The sequence below is a fragment of the Sorex araneus genome, chromosome 2 (genome assembly GCF_027595985.1).
Source record: "Sorex araneus isolate mSorAra2 chromosome 2, mSorAra2.pri, whole genome shotgun sequence".
In the NCBI taxonomy this organism is placed as follows: Eukaryota; Metazoa; Chordata; class Mammalia; order Eulipotyphla; family Soricidae; genus Sorex; species Sorex araneus.
The window spans coordinates 218,138,921-218,160,400 of NC_073303.1; the positions used below are offsets into that span (position 1 = coordinate 218,138,921).

At 59.6% G+C, this 21,480-nt stretch overlaps 2 protein-coding genes across 2 annotated transcripts; both read left to right on the plus strand.

Annotated features, from left to right (window-relative positions):
- Positions 1-282: 282 nt before the first annotated feature.
- STAC3 (SH3 and cysteine rich domain 3) lies at positions 283-12,712 on the plus strand. The gene is made up of 11 exons (XM_004601946.2): positions 283-2,321; positions 2,580-2,847; positions 3,390-3,487; positions 3,628-3,691; positions 7,162-7,259; positions 10,936-11,002; positions 11,179-11,228; positions 11,489-11,574; positions 11,759-11,810; positions 11,900-12,037; positions 12,276-12,712. The coding sequence occupies exons 1-11, from the start codon at positions 2,256-2,258 to the stop codon at positions 12,372-12,374; spliced, it is 1,086 nt and encodes a 361-aa protein (XP_004602003.2). The 5' UTR covers positions 283-2,255; the 3' UTR covers positions 12,375-12,712.
- Positions 12,713-19,251: 6,539 nt separating this feature from the next.
- NDUFA4L2 (NDUFA4 mitochondrial complex associated like 2) lies at positions 19,252-21,377 on the plus strand. The gene is made up of 4 exons (XM_055128321.1): positions 19,252-19,377; positions 19,719-19,807; positions 20,625-20,685; positions 20,811-21,377. Exons 1-4 carry the CDS (start codon positions 19,321-19,323, stop codon positions 20,865-20,867), a joined length of 264 nt encoding a protein of 87 aa, XP_054984296.1. The 5' UTR covers positions 19,252-19,320; the 3' UTR covers positions 20,868-21,377.
- The last annotated feature ends 103 nt before the right edge of the window (positions 21,378-21,480 follow it).

The following is a 21,480-nucleotide window of genomic DNA, read 5'->3' on the forward strand; positions in this document are numbered from 1 at the left end:
CCCCCATTTCAAAGGACTGGCAGTTATCTCCTTAACCCTGTTCACAGACTGGGCAGCAGAGGAGGGAGATAGAACCAAAGAATCAAAGTGATTTAGGGGGCTGGAGCGATAGCACAGCGGGGAGGGTGTTTGTCTTGCACTCGGTCGACCCGGGTTCGATTCCCAGCATCCCATATGGTCCCCTGAGCACCGCCAGGGGTAATTCCTGAGTGCAGAGCCAGGAGTAACCCCTGTGCATCGCCGGGTGTGACCCAAAAGAGCAAAAAAAAAAAAAAAAAAGCCGGATAGTGGTACTGGGACAAAGGACTTTTAGTCCCCAGCACCACATGGTCCCCTGAGCACTTCCAGGTGCTGCCCACTCCCTTTGCTACGGCGTGTCAGTCTTGCCCATTCTACATCCTGGAGTTTGCAGTTCTCCTGGGACAGGGGCCATTTCACTATTCACATTATTCACATTTCCCCTGTGCGGCAGCTGTTCCCTTCCGTCCAGTGTTAACAAGGCCATCTTCACCTGATCTTCCCAAAACCTCCCTGTTGGAAGTCCTAGACTGTCTGTTTTCAGTAGCTTTCCCGATTCCCTTCCCTCCTGAGTCCAGAGAAATGAAGGAGCGGTGTCTGGGGAGTGACTGGGGCAACCGAGCAGCCCTTTCTGTCCTCACGCCTGCGTCCCCTGAGACGGCAGCAGGGTCGCCCTTGAGCCACCCACGGGACAGAGGGCGCCGGGAGGCATCAGGGGTGGAGGCCGGTGCTGGTCTGGCACACGGATGACCCAGGTTGGACCCTCAGCACTGCAGGCAGACCCCCGGCACCAGCAGGATTGGTCCCTGAGTACAGAGCTAGGAGCAAGCCCTGAGCACTGCCAGGTGTGGTCTGAAAGCCAAAAAAAAAAAAAAAAATTTCTAAATGCTCAACCCGGGGCCAATCGGGGGCTCCTGGCGGGAGGGCTGGATTCCGTCCCTGGCACTGCAGTCTCGTCTGGCTGACTGAGCTGTGAGAACTCTTTTTTTTTTTTTCTTTCTTCACTAGTTCCCAGTCCTTTCCGTTCCTAAGGGCTGGAGACTCGATCTCCGAGTGAAGGCTTCGAAGGCCGTGGCTACAAGAAGTGGGTTCCAGAGGAAGGCCAGGGAGGGGAGAGGGAACAGGCCAAGGTCATTTCTAATTCTTTTCTATCTCCAGCCAGCGTGTCACCCAGGTGAATGAGCTGCCGGAGACCGAGTCGGACAGCATGCCCCGAGCTCGGCTGGCCTGACCCGCAGCCCGGAGGGGGCAGCGCAGGCGGCCACGGCTCTCGCGGTGGGGTGGAGTTAGGGTCCAGCCTCGCCAGCCCTCCCGTGTCCGATTTCTCTGTGTCAGCTGTGTCCCAGCTGTCCACTTCCCTCCAGCCCTGTCACAGCAGCTCTGACACCCGGGCGAGAGGCTGGGAGGGCTACACAGACAGGCTCGGTAGTCGGTGTGAGTCCAGAGGGCCGGCGGGTCAGGGGGGGAGTCTTGGCTCCCAAGAAAGGGTACCGGGTCTTCAGCACGCCTCAAGACCCGGGGGCTTCCTCTGCCTCGCGCCACAGACTGCGAGCTGGCTTAGGGGACCCCAGACGTAAGTGTCCCCGTTGTCCTCTCCCCGTTCCCAGGGCTCCTCTCCCCCAGCTTCTCCCAATCCCGGTCTACTCAGCTTTTCTCATTTCCCCCCCTCGTCTGGGACTAGTGTGGGGTTTAGGAGGAAAACTGTTCTTCCCTGGGGTAAGAGCTCAGATTGGAGGGTAGGCGGGGTGGGGTCGAGGGAACGCAGGAGTAAGGAAAGGCAAGGCTCAGATGACTCTGAAAACTTAAAAATAGCTGAGGCCTGAGAGTCATGGAACTAGGTCCCGGGCCCCTGGGCTCAGAGAGTGGCGGGGCACTCGGGGGGCTGCGCCTTTTCTCCGCACATGCCCCTAAGCAATGCCTCTGTCCTCTGGCCCTCTCGAAACAGCCCCTCTGGAGTCTCTATAAAACCCCCCAAAGCCTGGAGTTGGAGAATCAAACCTGGGGGCTACTTCTTAGGGCGGGAGGATCAGAGTGGGCTTGGGACACTGGTTGGGTCTTTTCATTAGCCTCGTGGCTTTTCTCTGGACCCCTGAGGACTCTTCCTTTTCACACGACCGTTAAGCTCAGTTTCTCCCAAAGCCCCCCCTTCCAGGACCACCCTGTCTCAGGCCAGGCGTGAGGAGGGCAGAATGGCACTCAGGGGTTAGATGTCATAGTGGGGTCCGCCCTCTTGCAGGATGACAGAAAAGGAGGGGCTGGAGTCCCCTAAGCCCTCCTTCCCAGCAGAGACGCCGCAAAGCGGGGTGAGTCTGGACTTCCGGTCACCGGGAGTGGGGACTTGGGAAGCCGGTGCAGCCCTTTTCGGAGAGTGCTTGGATTAATCTCATCGTCTCTGACTCTTCCTGTTAGGGTGCTAGCCAGCCCCCAGGACCCCCCAATAACCCCCGAGCCTGGGGTGTGTTCATTGTCCCAGGCCTGAAAAATGCCCCGTTAGCTTTCACCTCTCCTACTCACGACGGTTCTTCTAACCCCGGGTTTCCCTCGATCCCGCCCTCCCTCAGCTGCAGCGGCTGAAGCACTTATTCAGGAAAGAGGCTCAAGGGACAAAAGAGATGGAGATCCCCGAGGAGCCCCAGGCCAACGGGGAGGCAGTGGGAGCCGGGGGTGGGCCCATCTACTACATCTATGAGGAGGAGGAAGAGGAAGAGGAGGAAGAGGAGGAACCACCCCCAGAACCTCCTAAGCTCGTCAATGATAAGCCCCACAAGTTCAAAGACCATTTCTTCAAGAAGCCCAAGTTCTGCGATGTCTGTGCCCGGATGATTGTCCGTGAGTCCCGGAGGAAGGGAAGTGTCGAGAGAGCGATTCCCGAAGGCAGGGGTGGGGCACAGGCTGGGGAGAGGTGTAGGGATACAGCAGCCACACCGGCCAGGTCTGCCCTAAGCAAGGGGCCGGGGATATAGCTCAGTGGTAGGGAACCTGCCTTGCATATGTGAGGCCCTGGGTTGGACCCCGGGCACAGGAAACTTCCCGGCTTTAAGAAAATACTGTTAAGAGCCTGTCAAGGTCCAGGGTGCTGGAGCAATAGCACAGCAGCTGGGGCGTTTGCCTTGCACGCGGCCGACCCGGGTTCAATTCCCAGCATCCCATAGGGTCCCCTGAGCGCCACCAGGGGTGATTCCTGAGTGCATGAGCCAGGAGTGACCCCTGAGCATCGCTGGGTATGACCCAAAAACAAACAGACCAAAAAAAAAAAAAAAGAGTATGTCAAGGCCCAGACAGAAAAGTGAGCTAAGAACCAGAGCAGGTGCAGCGGCACCAGGGAAAGGGGCTTCCGGAATCTCGACTGAATGTTCTCCCCCTCTCCCAAGTCAACAACAAATTTGGCCTTCGCTGCAAGAACTGCAAAACTAACATCCACGAGCACTGTCAGTCCTACGTGGAGATGCAGAGATGCTTCGGCAAGATCGTGAGTGGGCGCCGGGGTGAAGAGAGACGGGAGGGGACTAGCAGGCCGGCCTCTTATCCTCCGGGTGGGCGCGCCCGTGGGAGAGGCGGGGTGCGGGGTTCCTCTGCCTCTCTAATGCTTCCTCCCATCCCACCCGACAGCCCCCTGGTTTCCGCCGGGCCTACAGCTCCCCTCTCTACAGCAACCAGCAGTACGCTTGTGTCTGTAAGTGCGTCCGCCGGGCCGGGGGGAGCCAGTGGTCTCGACACCACCTCTGTCTAGAGTTGGGAACGAAATGCTGTTGTTTCGTTTTGTTTTTTGTTTCTGGACTGCAGTCTGTGGGGCTCAGGAGTTACTTCTAGATGTGTGCTCAGGGGGTCATACCTGGCAGTGTTTAGGGGACCGTATGGTGCTGGGGATTGAACCCGCCTGCAAACCATGTGCGCTACCCATTGAGCTGTCTCTCTGGCCCCTGAAAATCAAATTCTGGGTTTTTGGTTTGTTTGTTTGTTTGTTTGTTTTGCTCTTTGGGTCACACCCAGCGATGCTCAGGGGTTACTCCTGGCTTTGCACTCAGGAATTACTCCTGGCAGTGCTTGGGAGACCATATGGGATGCCGGGGATCGAACCTGGGTACCTGGGTCGGCCGCGTGCAAGGCAAACACCCTACCCGCTGGACTATCACTCTGGCCCTATTTGTTTGTTTTTTTTCTTTTTGGGTCACACCTGGCGATGCACAGGGGTTACTCCTGGCTCTGCACTTAGGAATTACCCCTAGCGGTACTCAGGGGACCATATGGGATGCTGGGAATCGAACCTGGGTCGGCCGAGTGCAAGGCAAATGGCCTACCCGCTGTGCTATCACTCCAGGCCCCTGAAAACCAAATTCTGATTCAGAAAACAGTTCTATTCCTGATTGTTCTCTCTCAACCTATTTTAACTGTCTCGGATGCAGATGTTCCCCTATTTGGCAGCTGAGGGGGATAAGATTTTTATTTTTTTTATAGGGGGCTATTGGAATCACAGCCGGTGATGCTCAGGAGTTCTTCCTGACTCTGCACTCAGAAATTGCTCCTAGCAGTGCTCAGGGGACCATACGGAATACCAGGGATAGAACCCGGGCCAGCTGCATGCAAGGCAAACGCCCTACCTGCTGTACTATCGCTCCGGCCCCAAGGGATATAAGATTAACTAGCCCTCCAGAAAGCCAGCTCAGGACAGGCAAGACTCTCTCAACTTCAGAGTCTGTGCTCCTCATGCACAAAGCTGCCTTTGGGGAAGAACCAAGATTCTAGGCTGCCCTCATCCTTGTAGAACAATGTCAGACACAGGACTACGCCCAACGCTGTGTGCATCGCGGGCACATTCACAGTCCAGCAACCCCGAAAACCTTGCTCATTGGTGCATAGGGGTCAAGAAGAAATAGTTCGGGGCTTAAGATGCTTGCCGCACACGACCAACCCTGGATCAACCTCCAGACACTGCACGGCCCCCAGGCATCGCAGGGCACGGCTCTGCAGGCTCCCGAGGACTGCTGGGGTCCCCTGGGCCATCCCCAGCACCACAGGACCGGAGCGGCTCTCTGTCCTCAGGGCTGCACACTGAACTTTGGGGGCCCTGGGTCTCCTGAGCACCGCTTGGGAGACCCGAAATGCAAACACTCTTATCGACAATCTGCCCGATTTATCGGAGAGACTGAACACCGAGGGGAACGTAGGCAGGAAAGGAAAAACCCACTCGTAGGAAAACCCAGCTTGGGTGTGCGACTCAGCAGGACAAAAGTCATCAGTGAAAGCCCAGCCCAGGAGGCAGAGCGACAGCGCGGCGGGGAGGGCGCTTGCTGGCACACGGCCAACCCGGGGTCAGCCCAGGGCTCCCACAAGACCCCCCAAGCACTGCCATGGATGGCCCCTGCGCTCAGAGCCAGAAGTAACCCCTGAGCATCACTGAGTGCGGCCCCAGATCCTCCCCCACCCCCAAGAAAAGGAACAAAAGGCACTTCTTGGGACTTGAGCCACTCGGAGCATTTCCCAGCTGCTCGGCGATGCAGTGGCGAAGCTGTGCTCCTGCCCCTGTGCTCGGAAGAGCCGCTGGCCAGAGGCCTCTCCCCAGCACGTCACACTTTCATTGGTCATAGAGCACGTATGTTCAGCCACCACACCGCCTCCCCCTCCACACACACACTGACCCTTATACACACTGACCTTTGTATTCACGCACCAACCCATGCATACACACACATACACACACACACAGACCCTTATACACTGACCCTTACACACACCGACCTTTGTATTCATGCACCAACCCATACATACACACACACACATACACAGACTCCTATGCACTGGCCCTTGCACACACTGACCCTTATACACACACACACATAGACCCTTATACACTGACCCTTACACATACTGACACACACACACACACACATATATATATACACACACATATACACTGGCCCTTACACACACACACAGACCCTTATACACTGACCCTTACACATACTGACACACACACACAGACCCTTATACACTGACCCTTACACATACTGACACACACACACAGACCCTTATACACTGACCCTTACACACACCGACCTTTGTATTCATGCACCAACCCATACATACACACACACACACATACACAGACTCCTATGCACTGGCCCTTGCACACACTGACCCTTACACACACAAACATACACATAGACCCTTATACATTGACCCTTACACATACTGACACACACACACACATATATATATACACACACATATACACTGGCCCTTACACACACACACAGACCCTTATACACTGACCCTTACACATACTGACACACACACAGACCCTTATACACTGACCCTTACACACACACACACAGACCCTTATACACTGACCCTTATACATACTGACTCTTACACACACACACAGACCCTTATACACTGACCCTTACACATACTGACACACACACACACAGAGACCCTTATACACTGACCTTTATACACACTGACTCACACACACACACAGACCCTTATACACTGACCCTTACACATACTGACTCTTACACACACACAGACCCTTATACACTGACCCTTATGCATACTGACACACACACACACACAGAGACCCTTGTACACTGACCCTTACACATACTGACTGTTACACACAAACACACACACACACACATATATATATACACACACACACATACACACTGGCCCTTACAGACACACGCAGAGACCCTTATACACTGACCCTTAAACACACTGACTGTTACACATGTTCACACACTGACCCATACATACACACACATACACACAGACTCTTATACACTGACCCTTATACACACACACTCAGAGACCCTTTTACACTGACCCTTACACACACTGACCCTTACACGCACAGACAAACCCTTATATACTGGCCCTTGCGCACACTGACCCTTACACACACACAGACTCCTACACATTGACCCTTACACATGCTGAGCCTTATACATATTCACACACTGACCACTACACACACACACACACACACACACACACACACACACACACACACACACACCAGGTGTCTGCCACTGCATCCTAGTAGGAGTCTTTCCTCCAGGCTTTACCCGCCTCCCCTGTGCTGTCCTCCTGCCTCCTCTGCCATCCCCAGTGACATGTTCTTTCTTCTCCCGTCCCCACCAGCTGCTGCCAGCCACAACGACCCCGTGTTTGAGACCCTGCGCACGGGGGTGATCATGGCAAACAAGGAGCGGAAGAAGGGACAGGCAGATAAGAAAAGTGTGAGCATCGTTCCTTTCTACCGAGGTTCTGCCAGATTCCCCGGGGAGTGGGCCCGTCTGCCTTCTGATACGTGACAGAGCTAGGGCCCCTCTGAACGTGCATGTCACCCCAGTGACCTATTTTCACACGTGGTTCTCGAGGTCCTCGAGTTACGAAGTCTTGTCATAGAGAGGCAGTGTCTCTCGGAGGCAGAACACTTACACATACACACAGAAAGATATTGTGCAGCATGGGGTCTGGGAGACGGCTCAAAGGGCTGGAGTGTAGATCTCACACAGAGGTGGGACGCTGGTGCAGTCCGTGGCAGTGCACGGCCGTCCCTAGTACTGCTGGCTGTCACCTGGGGGCCCCTTGGCACTGCTGGGCCTGAGCACTGAACTGTCCAGTCGGGTTGGTCAAGTACAGCTCGAGCATTGCTTGTGACTCCACACCAAAACCAGGAGAAAACGATCCCGGGCCCAGGAGAGCGCCCAAAGGACTAAAATTCATGGCTTTGCATGCAGGAGCCCCAGGTTCGATCCCTGGCACCTGGTCCCCTCCAAGAAAAGCTTAAAAACTTATTAGAACCAGAGAAATGACTCAGGGGTTGACGTTCATGTTCTGTGGGGGCACAGGTTTGATCCTGGTGCCACATGTTTTCCCGAGCACTGAGCTGGGAGTAGCCTATGACCACCACTGAGTGTGGCACACACACACTCAAATTCTTACAAATAAGAGTAGAATCCCCAACCTAAAATTGAATATTCTATAAGGAGAGGCCAGAGAGTAGTCGGGAAGGCACTTGCCTTGCCCATGGTAGATCAGGCTCCATCCCCACCAGCATCGCAGAGAGTCTCCAAGACCCATCAGGTATAATCCCTGAGCACAGAGCCAGGAGCAGGCCTGAGCATTGTCGGGTGTTTAATCAAAACCTTTCAAATAAACATTTAGGGGCTGGATAGATAGCACAGTGGGGCAGGTGCTTGCCTTGCACATAGCCACCTGGTTGGGTTCAGTGGCCCGCACCGCAGAGGGTCCCCTGAGCATTGTCAGAATTAACCCCTGAGCACAGAGCCACGAGTAAGCCCTGAGTACTGCCAGGTGTAGCCCAAAACTGAAATAATTTTTTTTTCTTTTTGGGTCACACACGGCGATGCACAGGGGTTACTCCCAACTCATGCACTCAGGAATCACTCCTGGCAGTGCTCGGGGGACCATATGGGATGCTGGGAATCGAACCCGGGTCAGCCACGTGCAAGGCAGATGCCCTATCTGCTGTACTATTGCTCCAGCCCCAGAGATAAAGTTTTTTTTAACTTCTTTTTTTTTTTTTTTTTGCTTTTTGGGTCACACCTGGCAATGCACAGGGATTACTCCTGGCTCTGCACTCAGGAATCACCCCTGGCGGTGCTCAGGGGACCATATGGGATGCTGGGAATTGAACCTGGGTCGGCCGCTTGCAAGGCAAACGCCTTACCCGCTGTGCTACTGCTCCAGCTCCTTTTTTTTAACTTCTTTTATTGTTGTAAGGGGACTGGAGTGATGGTACAGTGAGTAGCACACTTGCCTTGCATGCGGCCGACCTGGGTTTGATCCCTGGCACCCCGTATTGTCCCTGAGCCCCAGAAGTGATCCCTGAGTACAGAGCCAGGAGTAAGCTCTGAACACTTTTGGGCGTGACCCGAAAAAAATTGTTGTAAGGAAAAACTACTCTTGGATCAACCCCCACCCCCAAATTAACTACACGAAGATATAACTAGGATCTGGCCTCACAGTATTTTCCATAAAGGTTGGGTGCAAGTTCACTGTGGAGACAACTCTGACTTGCAAGACACCGGCAAAGTGATTTGTCACACACTTGGATTCTTTTTTTTTTTTCCCTGATGGGTATTTATTCTGGGAAGGCCAACCTGATAGTTCTTAGAAGTTACTTTTGGTTCTGTGCTCAGGTGATACTCCCACAGTGCTCCAGAAAGCATACATAGACTGAACTCAGGCTCCTCTTATAAAGCAGGCCCTGCAGCCCCATGAGTATTTCTGGGTTCTGTTTTTACAAGGAAATTACAGAAACTTGGGGTCTGGAGCGATAGCACAGCGGGTAGGGCATTTGCCTTGCACACGTCCGACCCAGGTTCGATTCCCAGCATCCCATATGGTCCCCTGAGCACTGCCAGGGGTAATTCCCAAGTGCAGAGCCAGGAATAACCCCTGTGCATTGCTGGGTGTGACCCAAAAAGCAAAAAAAAAAAGAAATTACAGAAACTTTCCCTTCCCATTTTATATTTTGGTTTGTTTTTTTTTTTTTTGAGGGGGTGGGGGTTTGTTTGTTCCTGGCTCAGGGACAATATGAGGTGCCAGGAATCAAACCCAGGTCAGCTGCATGCAAGGCAAGTACCTACTCACTGTACTATCACTCCAGTCCTCTTACAATATTTTTTTTTAATTTTTTTTTCATTTTGGGGGCCATATCCAAACTGATCCCTGGCACCCCGTATTGTCCCTGAGCCCCAGAAGTGATCTGGCCTTACTCATGGCTCAGTGCTCAGGGACTAATTCTGGCTATGCTCAGGAGACCCTATGCAGTGCTGGGTATTGAGCCCAGGTTGGCAATGTGCAAGGCAAACACCTTCCCCACTGTGCTCTCTCTCCAGCCCCTAAACAAACAAAACGCACCTGGCGGTGTTGGGGGCCATACACTGCTGGAAATCGAACCCAGGTTCATGCATGTCCAGAATATGCTCCTGGAGCCGAAGCAATAGCTGAAGTCGGGGGGACGTTTGCCTTGAATGCAGCTGACTCAGGCTCAATCCCCGGCATCCCACAGGGTCCCCCCAGACCTGTCAGGAGTAATTCCTGGGTACTTGCAAGCACTGCCAGGAATAATCTTTCAGTGCAGAGCCAGGAGTAAACCCTGAGCACCGCCAGGTGTGGCCCAAAAAACAAAAGAAAGGCTCAGGACCTAAGACAGGCCGGGGCAGGGGTGGAGGGAGGTGGAGATGGTACAGTGGGTAAGACACTTGCTTTGCACACAGCCAGTGCACTGTCACCCCACGTGGTCCCCCACGCACTGCCAGGTGTGACTCCTGAATGCAGTGCAGGGTTTTTTTTTATTTTGTTTTGGGGCCACATCCAGCAATGCTCAGGAATTACTCCTGGCAGTGCTCAGGGATCGAACCTGGGTCTGCCAGGTACAAGGCAGGTGTCCTACCCGCTGTATCATCACTCAACCCATCCAGCCCTTTAAGCTTTCTCTGCCATCCTCATACTGGGGTATTTTAAGAGTAGACATTAGAGTGAAGGACCTGACATCAGAAGCCCCGGGGGAGTTGAAGGGACTGAGCATGTGTGGACTGTATGCTACATCGCTCTAAAGAGCAAATCGGGAACGATGACTAAAAGTTAGGGGAGGCCAGCAGGCTTTAGATAGGGCATTGCTCTCAAATCGCATAGATTTGTTCTACAAAATAGTGAGCCCCCTGTCCTCGGCGACATTCAAGCTCGGTGTGGATGCTCCATCTGCCGGAAAGTTCCGGAGCAAGTGCCGCGGTAGGCGGGTGCTTGGACCAGATACCTCTTTCCAAGCTTCTTTTCGTTCCGAGGGGTCCTAGCGTGCTCTGTGGCTCTCTGGCCAGGCCGGAAGCCAGGCCAGGCCCGGGCTACCAAGGCCGCATCTTCCTAACTCGGGTGCCCCCCCAGCCTCTCGCAGCCATGATGGAAGAGGAGCCAGAACCTGCCAGGCCGGAGGACAGCAAACCCCAGGATGGTGAGTGTCCCCCACCTTCATCTGTGGGGAAGGCATAGCACCGGGGACGGGCCAGGGGTCAGAGGGCAAAAGGACGCCAGGTGGGGAGGTGAGAGAAAAAGCTGCCCTTCGACTGAAGAGTAAGGGTGAAGACTGCCCCTTGGAGCCGGGCAATTTGTCGGTGTTTCCCACCCCAGGGAACCCGGAAGGGGCTAAGAAGGCCGAAAAGAAGACCGCTGATGACAAAGTAAGACTCCGTCCTTCTCACCGGGGGCCCCCTGCCCTCTCCCCGTCCAGGCCTGACATGCACAGCCTCACCCTGCATCACCCACGTCGCCCTTAACCTGCCCTTCCGTCCTCCACTGCCAACACACGCCTTTCAGATCAGGGACCTGGAGGAGCGCTGGCACGCGGCTTGTCCAGAGACTGCCTGCACCTCGGACTCCTGCCCCTCTCAGAGGAGGGGCCCAAGGGAGCCCTAAAATCTGTCGCCCCTTCCGCCCGCAGCACAAGCAGCCCGGCTTCCAGCAGTCTCATTACTTTGTGGCTCTCTATCGCTTCAAAGCCCTGGAGAAAGATGATCTGGACTTCCCGTGAGAGGCCGAAGGGTTGGGGTGGGGTGGGGCTGGGAGGGGAGACCCCAGGTCCCCAGGAGGAAGGGAATGAGTTAAGTGGGACACAGGGAATGAAAGCTAGAGCCTGGTGGGCTGGGTGTAATGGGTGGCTGGGCTTGTGAGTCAGGCCTTGGCGTCTGAGACCCCCCCCTTTCCCTCCCAGGCCTGGAGAGAAGATAACAGTGGTTGATGACTCCAACGAGGAGTGGTGGCGGGTAAGAGTAACGGACGAGGGTGGGTACAGCAAGCATCGGGGGATGAAATCTGAAATCCAGAGGCTGATTATCCCTGCCTTCTCCCCTAGGGGAAGATCGGGGAGAAGGTGGGATTTTTCCCTCCAAACTTCATCATTCGCGTCCGGGCTGGAGAGCGTGTTCACCGCGTGACGAGATCCTTTGTGGGAAACCGAGAAATAGGGCAGATCACTCTCAAAAAGGATCAGGTAGGAGCTGGAGATACAGCTCACACATGCCTTGCGTGTGTGTGATCCTGAATTGTATCGCAGCACCTGAAACCCCACCCGCACCCCCATCCCCCTCCCAAAATAAAATCAGATAGCCCTGGTGCCCCCAAATCTTGACTCCCCTGCAAACCACATTCCATGCAGATTTTAACCCGAGAATGCCAGGCTCCCCTGCGCTCTGCCCTTTTCCTCTCACCCAAACCCTTTAATCCTTTAGATCGTGGTGCAGAAGGGAGATGAAGCTGGCGGCTACGTCAAGGTCTACACGGGTCGCAAGGTGGGGCTGTTCCCCACTGACTTCCTGGAAGAGATTTAGGCAAGCAAGACACCTGCTGGCCAGATTCACCCTTGCCCCGTCCTGGGCAGGCCCAGTGGGGGAGGCTGGGGAGGAAAGAGGCAGAAACTCGGACACTGCTGGGGAGAAAGGGATGGAACGGAGCTCCCGAAGTCACGTGGCTTCTGGGAAGGGACATGTGTGCACCTCCTTTTCCCAACTCCCTACCCCAAGACTGCCTTTCTTCTCAACCTCTCAGGCCCAGCCTCTGGGAGCTAGAGAATGAGCTGGTGTCCATTGAACGTGTGCACGCGCGCACACACGCAGACACACACACACACACACACACACACACACCAACAACCAGGAACGGGGTGGAAGCAAACTGTGCAATGTTGGAATTTATTAAAGTTTCCACAAAACTTAACAAGTTTGTTTTTGAGGGGCTGGAGCAATAGCACAGCGGGTAGGGTGTTTGCCTTGCATGCGGCCGACCCTGGTTCGATTCCCAGCATCCCATACAGTTCCCTGAGAACTGCCAGCGCCAGGAGTAATTCCTGAGTGCAGAGCCAGGAGGAACCCCTGTGCATCGCCGGGTGTGACCCAAAAAAGCAAAAAAAAAAAGTTTGTTTTTGAACTAAGGGGGAAAGAAGGTGAGGACCTAGGAAGGGGGCATTCTCAGCTGTCTCACCTGGCCCTGCCTTCGGACAGCCGGACGCCCACCGGGGCAGGCGCTGGGGAGGTCTCCGTGGCACCCCGCGTCCCGGCCCCAGGGAGCAGGGGTCCTGCACTGGCAGGTCAGGTCGGGAACCGCGGGAAGCCCCTTAGCCCGCGGAGCCTGGCTCAATGCCGAGCGGCGCCGCCAGGGGGCGATACAAGATCTCAGTTGGAGAGCGAGGGCCGGCGTGGGGGGCGAGCGGGGGGGCGTGGAGAGAGGAGAGAACCAGAGACACCGAGACCCTGGGCCTGGGAGGGGGTGGGGTGCGTGCCGTCTCCATGGCAACACTTCCTCAAGTCCTCCGGGAGCCGCGCGAGCGAGGCCGGGGGGCCTCACCCCTCCCGCACGGCCCCCTCCCCAGCCCTTTGCGACAGGTAGAGAGCGAGAGGGCGCGGGGCAGACAGCTCACCCGCGCGCGCCGAGACCCCCCTGCGGCGCGCCGTATGCAAATGTTATTATTTGCATATGCAAATATGCTAATACACCGGCCCCGGTCAGGGTAGCAGGTGGCGGGGAGCCGGAAGGTGCGGGGAAGGGAGCTGAAGGAGACCAGGAGTTTGGGGACCGGGGAGCGGACCAGTGAGGAGCAGCCAGGGGTGATGGCGGGAGTGGGGCAGACGGAGGGGTCCTGAGCTTGACGGGGGAGGGCTAGCCGGTCCAGTCAAGAGCTCCTCTCCTGCCCGCTGTCTGCCAGGCTTGAGGTTGGCACCGCCTAGCAAGGTTGGCAGCGGGAGCCCGGGCACCATCTGCTGCTGGCGGGGGAGGGCAGAGGCTCAGCTGGGCTGGGGAAGAGGAGGGCCCGGACGGAGCCCCCCTTTCCTACAGAAGGCTGGGGCGGGAGGGGAGCACACAAGACGCCCTGCGAAGCTGGGTCCCTGGTCCTGTTTTCTTTGCCCTTGACAATCCCTGATCCCGGGGGGCACCGCGGGGTCGTCATGGAAGCCACACAGCCCCCCTTGAACCAGCTTGGACTGGAACAGGAACAGAGAGCAAAGACGTCCCTCCACCACCACACACAAATCAAACCCTTTGCCCCTTCCTCCTTCCTTGGGAACTGCCGACCATAAATATGGGAGGGGGTGGAGGGACAGCTAGACGTCCCCCTTGCATCCCTTCCACCAGGCAAGCAATCTGATGGAAGGAAGGACTCCAATCCGAAGACCCCCCCCTTAAGTCCTCGAGAGGGCCCCCCACAAAGCCGAAGCAAAACCAATTTACTGGCTCATTGGGCGGAGATGCTGGTGGGGGGGTGCTAAGAAGCAGAGAGAGACTGTCCTCCCCCCCACACTTGGGGGGCACCCCCCTCCCCGCCTGGCAGAGCCGGCAGCTGTCCCTAATTAGAGCGGCGGTTTAATTGGATTTATCAGCAGTTAATAGGAAATTAAGCAAAGGGCCCGAGAGAGGGAGGGCGCGAGGAGCCGGGAGGCCGCTGTGCAGAGCTGTGAGGACGGATGTGGGGTGCCCGGGATGCCAGGGTGGGACAGGGGGTCCAGTCTTGCCCCGGGCACACCCTCCTCGCACTTGCCCTCAGGGGAGGGAGTGACAGCCGTCCTGTGAAGCCCCCAGAGTCCCCACACCCAGAAGCAGCAGCCTGGGTGATGGATGAGCATGCTCACCCCGCAAAGGTCATGAGTCTGGGCTAAGGAGCTACCTGCATTGAAAACAGCCCGAGGAGAGGCCGGGGACAGGACCCACACCTGCACCCCCACCCCCACCCCACCCCCTGCCTCCGCCCCACCTGGTGCATTGGCCTGGGAGCGAGACTGGGTAGCACAGAGGTGTCTCAGGATGACACAGAATGACTCTTCCACTCCCACTCCCACCTGGGGATGTAGGGACTCTCCCAGCGGCACTGCAAAGGACTGTCACTCCTTTACCTATTTGCGGGCAGGAGCCAGGAGGGAAGCAGCTGAGTCAACTGTGGCCAGAAGGGCCCAAGATCACCACCATGATCTGATCATGACTGCGAGTCCCCCAGAAGGAGATTTGGGGCAATTGCGTTCGGTCAGTGGGGTACAGGGTGCACAGGAACTCATTCTGCAGGACTGACAAGGCTGTTTAGGAGACCCCAGTGACCTCTCGGCCACACTCCCCGCAGCAGAGCACAGGCGACAGCCACCGCATATGTGGGTGCAAACCTCTGAAGGGGCAGGGCGGCTGCCCCTGTGCTGATGTGTGTGTCCCGGTGCGTGTATGTTGACCCCCCTCCTGCATGCACCCACACCCAGCCTCTGATTTTAGCCTGGCGCAGAAGCCCTGGGCTGTCTAAGTGCGCATATGTGATCTGGGGTGCCTCCATCTATGTGTGCTTCATGCCTCGTGCCCCCCCGCCCCCTGGGATGGGTATTTCCGTGTGTCTGCGTGGCTGTGTGTGAGAATCGGGGAGCGCCTCCGCCAAGCCCGAGTGTGTGTCGTTCCGGCGTCTCCGCCTGCAGGTGTGTGTCTCAGTGACAGGGCGTGGGCGCCGGCCTGGGTGTGAGCCGCGGCGGCGGCGTGGATTCGAGTGACAGTGACGCACGCGCTAGTGTTTGTGTGTGCGTGTGTGTGAGCGCGCGCGCGCGGGCGCGCAGGACGGCCGCGCGCCTGCGTGGGTCTCCCGCCCCCACCCCGTCGTCGTCGTCGTCGTCTCCCCATTTCTATTCCTCTCTCCTCTCCGGGCGGGCTCGGCTCCGCCGTCCGCATCATCTCCATCCATTATTGAAGAAACAGCCGCGTCCGCTCCAATCACATCAACACCCCCCGCCCCCCGTCCCCCCGCGTGCGGCTGGCCCCGCGGGCCGCGCTGGGTGCTGGGGAGGGGGCAGCCGCGGCGCGGCGGGGGCCCCGGGGAGGAGGGGCGGGCGCACGACCCCGTGCCCCGCGCCGGCCCGGCTCCAGGACGCCGGGGTCCCCGGGCGGAGCGCGCTTTGCATAAACAGATGGCGCGGGCGTCTTTGTCTCGCTCGCGCGGCGCGGCTCGGGCTGTCTGGCTGATGCAATCACGATCCTCGCGGAGCCTCGGGACCCGGCGCCCTTAATAGCAGCAGCGGGGGTCAGCGGCCCCCCGGGCTCCGGAGCAGATGCGGGCACTGGCGTCCCTCCCAGGCGCCCCCTCCACGCCCAGCCTCTGCAGAGGGAAGACCGCGCCGAGCCGAGCGCACGGGGCAGGTGGAGGTGACCGGAAGGGGGCCCCGGGCAGTGCCCCCGGGGGGCTCCCAAGGCTGCCCCACTGGGCTGCTGCTGTCCAGCCCGCTCCAGCAAGCCGGAGAATTAGCACTAAAGCTGGGGAGTGGGAGCGGGAGAGGCCGAGGCGAAGACGATGGCAGAGAGAGAGACGTTTGCGCCCAGGCGCGGCGAGGTGGCCGAGTAGCGGGAAGGCGAGGACAGTCGCAGAGACACCGATGCCGAGGGACAAAGACAGGGGGAGAGAGAGCGCGCGGCAGAGAGTGAGACGCACAGACACAGCCAGAATGACGAGGAACCCAGAGACGCCGACGGACCGCTGGACGGAGGCAGGGGCCAGGCTGGAGGCGTGGGAGCAGGAGCAGGGGCCCGCGTCGGAGGGCAAAGGGCAGGAGTCCCGGGGATGCGGGAGGAGGGGAGGAGGCGCAGCCACAGGCCGCGCTTGGCAAGACAGACGCCTCCTGGCCCTTGTCCGCCCCCCCGACCCCGCCGCCCCAGGCCCCTCCCCACATTAGCCGAGCAGAGGCGCGGGCGGCTGCAGGCGCGGACTTACCCGGACGGAATCCGCGGGGCGCCGGGTCTCTGCGGCCCGACAGGGGGCGCCCGAGGCCGCGCCCCTTCGCGCTTGGAACCGCTCGGCCTCCAGGGGGCGCCCGCGCCCTCGGCCCCTCGGCTCCGGGACGGGCCACGCCGCCGACCCAGGGCTTTGTGTCCCGGCGACGCGGTGGAGGTGTCTGCGTCGGGAGCGCCCCCCGCAGCCCCCCACGCCCCACGCCACGCCGCGAGCCGGCTGTCTTGTCGCGGCCCGAAGCTCCCGCTGGGAAAGTGCGAGGGGCCGGGGCGGAGTTGCAGGGGGGGCGATCTGGAACTCTCCGAGTGGGTTCTGTGCTGTCCCAGCTCGGCCCCGGGTGCGACCCTCCTGAAAGACGGCAGGGGCACAGACAAAGGGCGGGAGGCCCCCAGGGCAGGTGCAGGCGAGCGTGCAGAGGCCAGGCAGGAAGCAATGACGTGAGTGACAAGGAGCTCGACAGGGAGGAGTAGGGCGCTTGGTGGGGGAGGTGGGGGGAGCCCCCCACCCCTGCAGGAGGCCAGGAAAGGGGAACACGAGGCCCCGAACGCGCTTGCGGCTCGGAATTCCCGGGTCACGGAAATGCACCAGGGTGCAGGAGGGCGGGCCGGGCGCCTGGCCCTGCCCGATGTCCCCGCGCCCCAGCTGGGCCGCACGGAGCCAGATGTGCGGTGCAGATGTGCAGCTCCCGGGGCTCGAGCCCCGGGGTTGATTTTTCAGTTCCAGAAAGTGGGCGGCGGCGAGCCACGGAGACGACACACCCGGGCACCTCTCCACTCCCCCCACCCCGCACCCCTGCAGCCTGTAGGTGCGGGCGCCGCGGAGGGCGGGGCGCCGCGCGGCTCCAGTCTTTGACATCCCGTCAGTCCCCCTCCCCCGCCCCAGTCACACGTCGCTGCGAGTCTCTGTCTCTTTGTTCTCGCCGTGTCTCTGACACTTTATCTCATTATCCGCCGGAGGGAGGCGGAGAGCCCAGGACCCCGCAGCCTAATTACAGCCGCGCCTGTCAGCGCAGGGAGTGGGGAGGTACCAGCGGGGTGGGGGGCGCGCACGGAGGAAGAGGGGGCCCCTGGAAGGGCAGCCTCAGGGCCCTTCCCGCCCTTCCTGCGTCCCCGGAGGAGTCTGGAGGCAAATGCATCGCCCTCCCCTGCTCCTTAGGCCAGGATGCCCGCGCTCCGGAGGAGAGGGAGCCAGTGGGGTACCCGGGGGCCAGAATCGGGGGGGGGGCCGTGCGTGGGGAGAGGTGGGTTAAGACGGGGCCGAGAGATAGCGCAGCAGGTCAGGTACAGTCTTGCACGCTGCCACCAGGGTTCAGTCTCCCGCATCCCCCCTGGTCCCCTGAGCCCTGGCGGGCATGATGCCCGAGTGCAGAGCCAGGAGTAAGCCTTCAGCACAGCAGGGTGCAGCCACGCCCCGCCAAGAACTGTGCCTCCTGAGCCCCAGCACCTGCCAGCCACTCGCCTTGCACGCACCTGAGTTGTTTGCTGGCCTAGATGAAGCGAGGCGGGCTGTGTCCTGTCCCTCAGCATCTTTCTCTCCCCCGGGGAGTGTCCACCCCACCGCGGGGGACCCACAAGCCTCCGAGGAGGCTGCCACACTTCCTCCATGAGCCAGGTTTGGAGGGGCTGGTTTCCAAGCACTATTCCAGACCAACCTGCACAGAGCCCCCCGACTGCAAGGGCTGTGTCAGTGTAATGCTGCCCGCCCCACACCCCCATCTTGGGAGAGAAACCCAAGTTTCCAGGTGCCACCGAGAAAGCCCAGGGTAAAGGCATTTGCTTTGCACGGACCAGACAGGTTCAATCCCCGGCACTACATATGGTCCTCCCATGAGCACTGCTAGGAGTGATTCCTGAGCACAGAGTCAGGAGTAAGTCCTAAGCACAACGAGGTGTATGAAAAAAAAAGGAAAAAAAAAGTAAGTCAGGTTGGGGGCTGGAGCGATAGCACAGCGGGTAGGGCATTTGACTTGCACACAGCAGACCCGGGTTCGATTCCCAGCATCCCATATGGTCCCCCAAGCACCACCAGAAGTAATTCCTGAGTGCAAAGCCAGGAGGAACCCCTGAGCATCGCCGGGTGTGACCCAAAAAGAAAAAAAAAAAAAGGAAGCCAGGTTCCTAATACCTTCGAGCCCCAGGGGGCTCGAGGGTCGGTGTGTTGAGGAGCTAGTGACACTCACTCGTCCCTGGTCCCAGCTGAGGGGTCACACACACAGTTTGCCTGTGGTTCACTGGGCGTCCCATGGAGAGCCCCTTCCTCTCCTTGAAGCAGTCTCTCACCATCTCACCCTGGCGCCTGGACAAGGGACCCGAAGGGCCAGGGCTCGTCTTAGGCGGAGACTGGACAGCCAAAACCTCTCTGCTCCTGACCGTTCCCCTCGGGGCTTCCAGATGTGGGAGGAAGCCGGGAGCAAGGAAGCGGGTGGGGCCAGGCGGGGTTGGGCTGACCCCTCCCCAGGGGGGCGGGACCCCAGGAGGAGCAGAGGGAGCCCCACAACCACTACGACGAGGAAGGAGCAGAGAGAGCACGGAGGAGCCATGGCAGGAACCGGCCTGGGGGCCCGCTTATACCGGCAGGTCAAGAGACATCCGGGGGTGAGTTTGGTTCCCCCCCCTCTCCCCAGCCCTGTCGCAGCTGTGCCGCACAGCCAGATTCCAGTCCGGGACGCGGCCCCTCCGTGAGCGCCCCGGCTCTGGCCCCTCTCGAGTTCCAGTGCCCTAGGTCCACTGAGCCCGGCTCGGGACGGCCCACTACAGAGATGGCCAGGAGAATGGGTGGGGGGGAGGGGAGGGGAGGCCAGGCCCCTCCTGCAGGAGCTGGGAGTGGGGGGCGGGGGTCTGAGCTGGGGGCGTGGGAGCCGGCCAAGCAGAAGGGTGACTGGGAAGTCGGGGACAGGGGAGGCCCGGACCCCGACAGCCCCCTGCTCTCCCCGCAGCTCATCCCCATGATCGGCTTCATCGGCCTGGGCATGGGCAGCGCCGCCCTCTACCTGCTGCGACTGGCCCTGCGCAGCCCCGACGTCTGGTAAAGGCCGGCGGGGGGGGGGGGGGGGACACTCGCAGGGGGTCCCGGCTGGGGCGAGATAGGCTGAGGGTGCAGGGCACGGACGGAGGGACGGACAGATGGACGGACGGGTGGGGGACTCCCCGCTGGCTGACCCGGGGCCTCTTCTGGCCTGACCCACCGGAAGGCTGCGGCGGGAGCTGGTCGGTCGCCCCCGGCTCTGGGCTGTGCAGTCCACACGGCTCAGGGTCTGGTTACCATGGCGACGCTGCTGTGCCCGCCAGCGGCCTTTGGGTACCTCTCTCTCCGCGGGGGGGAGTTCAGAGAGGGGCTGTGGTGGGGAGCAGAACACTGCGGAGCCCCCCCAGGGGTGGCTGGGTTGCAGGGGCACCTGCCTGTCAGAAGCCCCCCTTACCCCCCCCCGTTGCTGTTATTGGCATTCAAGGCACATCTCAGCCGTCCCCGTGGGAGCCCCCGCCTGGCCCCTCTGCGCTGCTCTGCCAGGGCTCACCTGGGGTGGCTGGGTGGCCTGTCAGTCACCTGGGCTTACTCCTGGCACACTGCCCAGGGGTCACTCCTGCGGGCAGGCGCTCAGGAGACCATATGGGGCGCTGGGGGTGGAATCCAGGTGGGCCGTGTGCAAGGCAAGTGCCTTCCCCGCCGTGCCCTTTCTCCAGCCTCTGGGGCAGCTTTCTGGGCCAGTTCAGCACCAGTGACCCCCTCCCCCACTTCTAGAAGCCCCCACCTGGAGCAGGATGGGGTCCTGGGTGAGGCAGTGGCCCTGCTGTCACCTCAGGCTGCAGCCATAGCTCATCCCCGTCCCCCTCCTTGTCCTCAGCTGGGACCGAAAGAACAACCCGGAGCCGTGGAACCGCCTGAGTCCCAATGACCAGTATAAGGTACCCTCGGGGGCACTAGGCCTGCGCCCCCCCCACCCCACTCAGCCCCTTGACCCGCCCGGCCCTCAGTGCCCCACAAGCCAGAGGCCTGGGGCCCTCAGCGCAAGCCCCCTCTCCTTCCCTAGTTCCTTGCCGTCTCCACCGACTATAAGAAGCTGAAGAAGGACCGGCCGGACTTCTGAGCGGGGCTGGGGGCACAGCCGCTGCCCGCCGCGGCCAGCAGGCCAGCTCCCGGCCGGGCCCTGTGCAGACCCGGGTTCCCACGCGGCGGGATCCAGCCCCACCCACCGCCTCCCAGCGGAAGCGCCTCTGACCCTGAGCTTGAATCCCAGGGGGAAGGGCCGGGAGGGCCACCGCGGCCCCGTCCGTCCACCCAGCAGCCCGACCCACCCCCTTCCTGGGCCTGGGAGGGCGGGGCCGGGCTACGTGTTGCGCGTGGCCTACGTGCGCCAGGAGCAGGCAGAGGCCCGAGTGCCAGGCGACGTGGCGGGCCCCACGCCGGCGGGCGGCTCTGCTCTGGCCCGACCGGGCTCGCCGCGGGCTGCCAGCCTGCCCCAGGACCTCACCCAGCGGGCGAGCACAGCGCACAGCGGAGATCCCAACCCTGCCCGCCCCCCTCCCGCCTAGCACCTGGGCTCCCCCCCACCCCCGCCATCGCCTGCTCCTCCCTTGCTCCCCTCCATCCCCGGGGATCAAACAGAAGCAGCCGTGGGCAAAATACAATTTCATTTAACAAATTGAATTTGCTGCGCCTGCTAATCACGTCTGGTGTCGGCTGCGATCAGAGACAGGGAG

Bases quoted from the DNA above. Each gene is read 5' to 3' on its own strand.
- STAC3 (XM_004601946.2), top strand. From the start codon at position 2,256: ATGACAGAAAAGGAGGGGCTGGAGTCCCCTAAGCCCTCCTTCCCAGCA. The intron at 11,003-11,178 runs GTGAGTGTCCCC...TTCCCACCCCAG, and splicing joins GGACAGCAAACCCCAGGATG to GGAACCCGGAAGGGGCTAAG. The intron at 12,038-12,275 runs GTAGGAGCTGGA...TTAATCCTTTAG, and splicing joins TCACTCTCAAAAAGGATCAG to ATCGTGGTGCAGAAGGGAGA.
- NDUFA4L2 (XM_055128321.1), top strand. From the start codon at position 19,321: ATGGCAGGAACCGGCCTGGGGGCCCGCTTATACCGGCAGGTCAAGAGA. The intron at 19,378-19,718 runs GTGAGTTTGGTT...CTCTCCCCGCAG, and splicing joins AGGTCAAGAGACATCCGGGG to CTCATCCCCATGATCGGCTT. The intron at 19,808-20,624 runs GTAAAGGCCGGC...CCTTGTCCTCAG, and splicing joins CTGCGCAGCCCCGACGTCTG to CTGGGACCGAAAGAACAACC.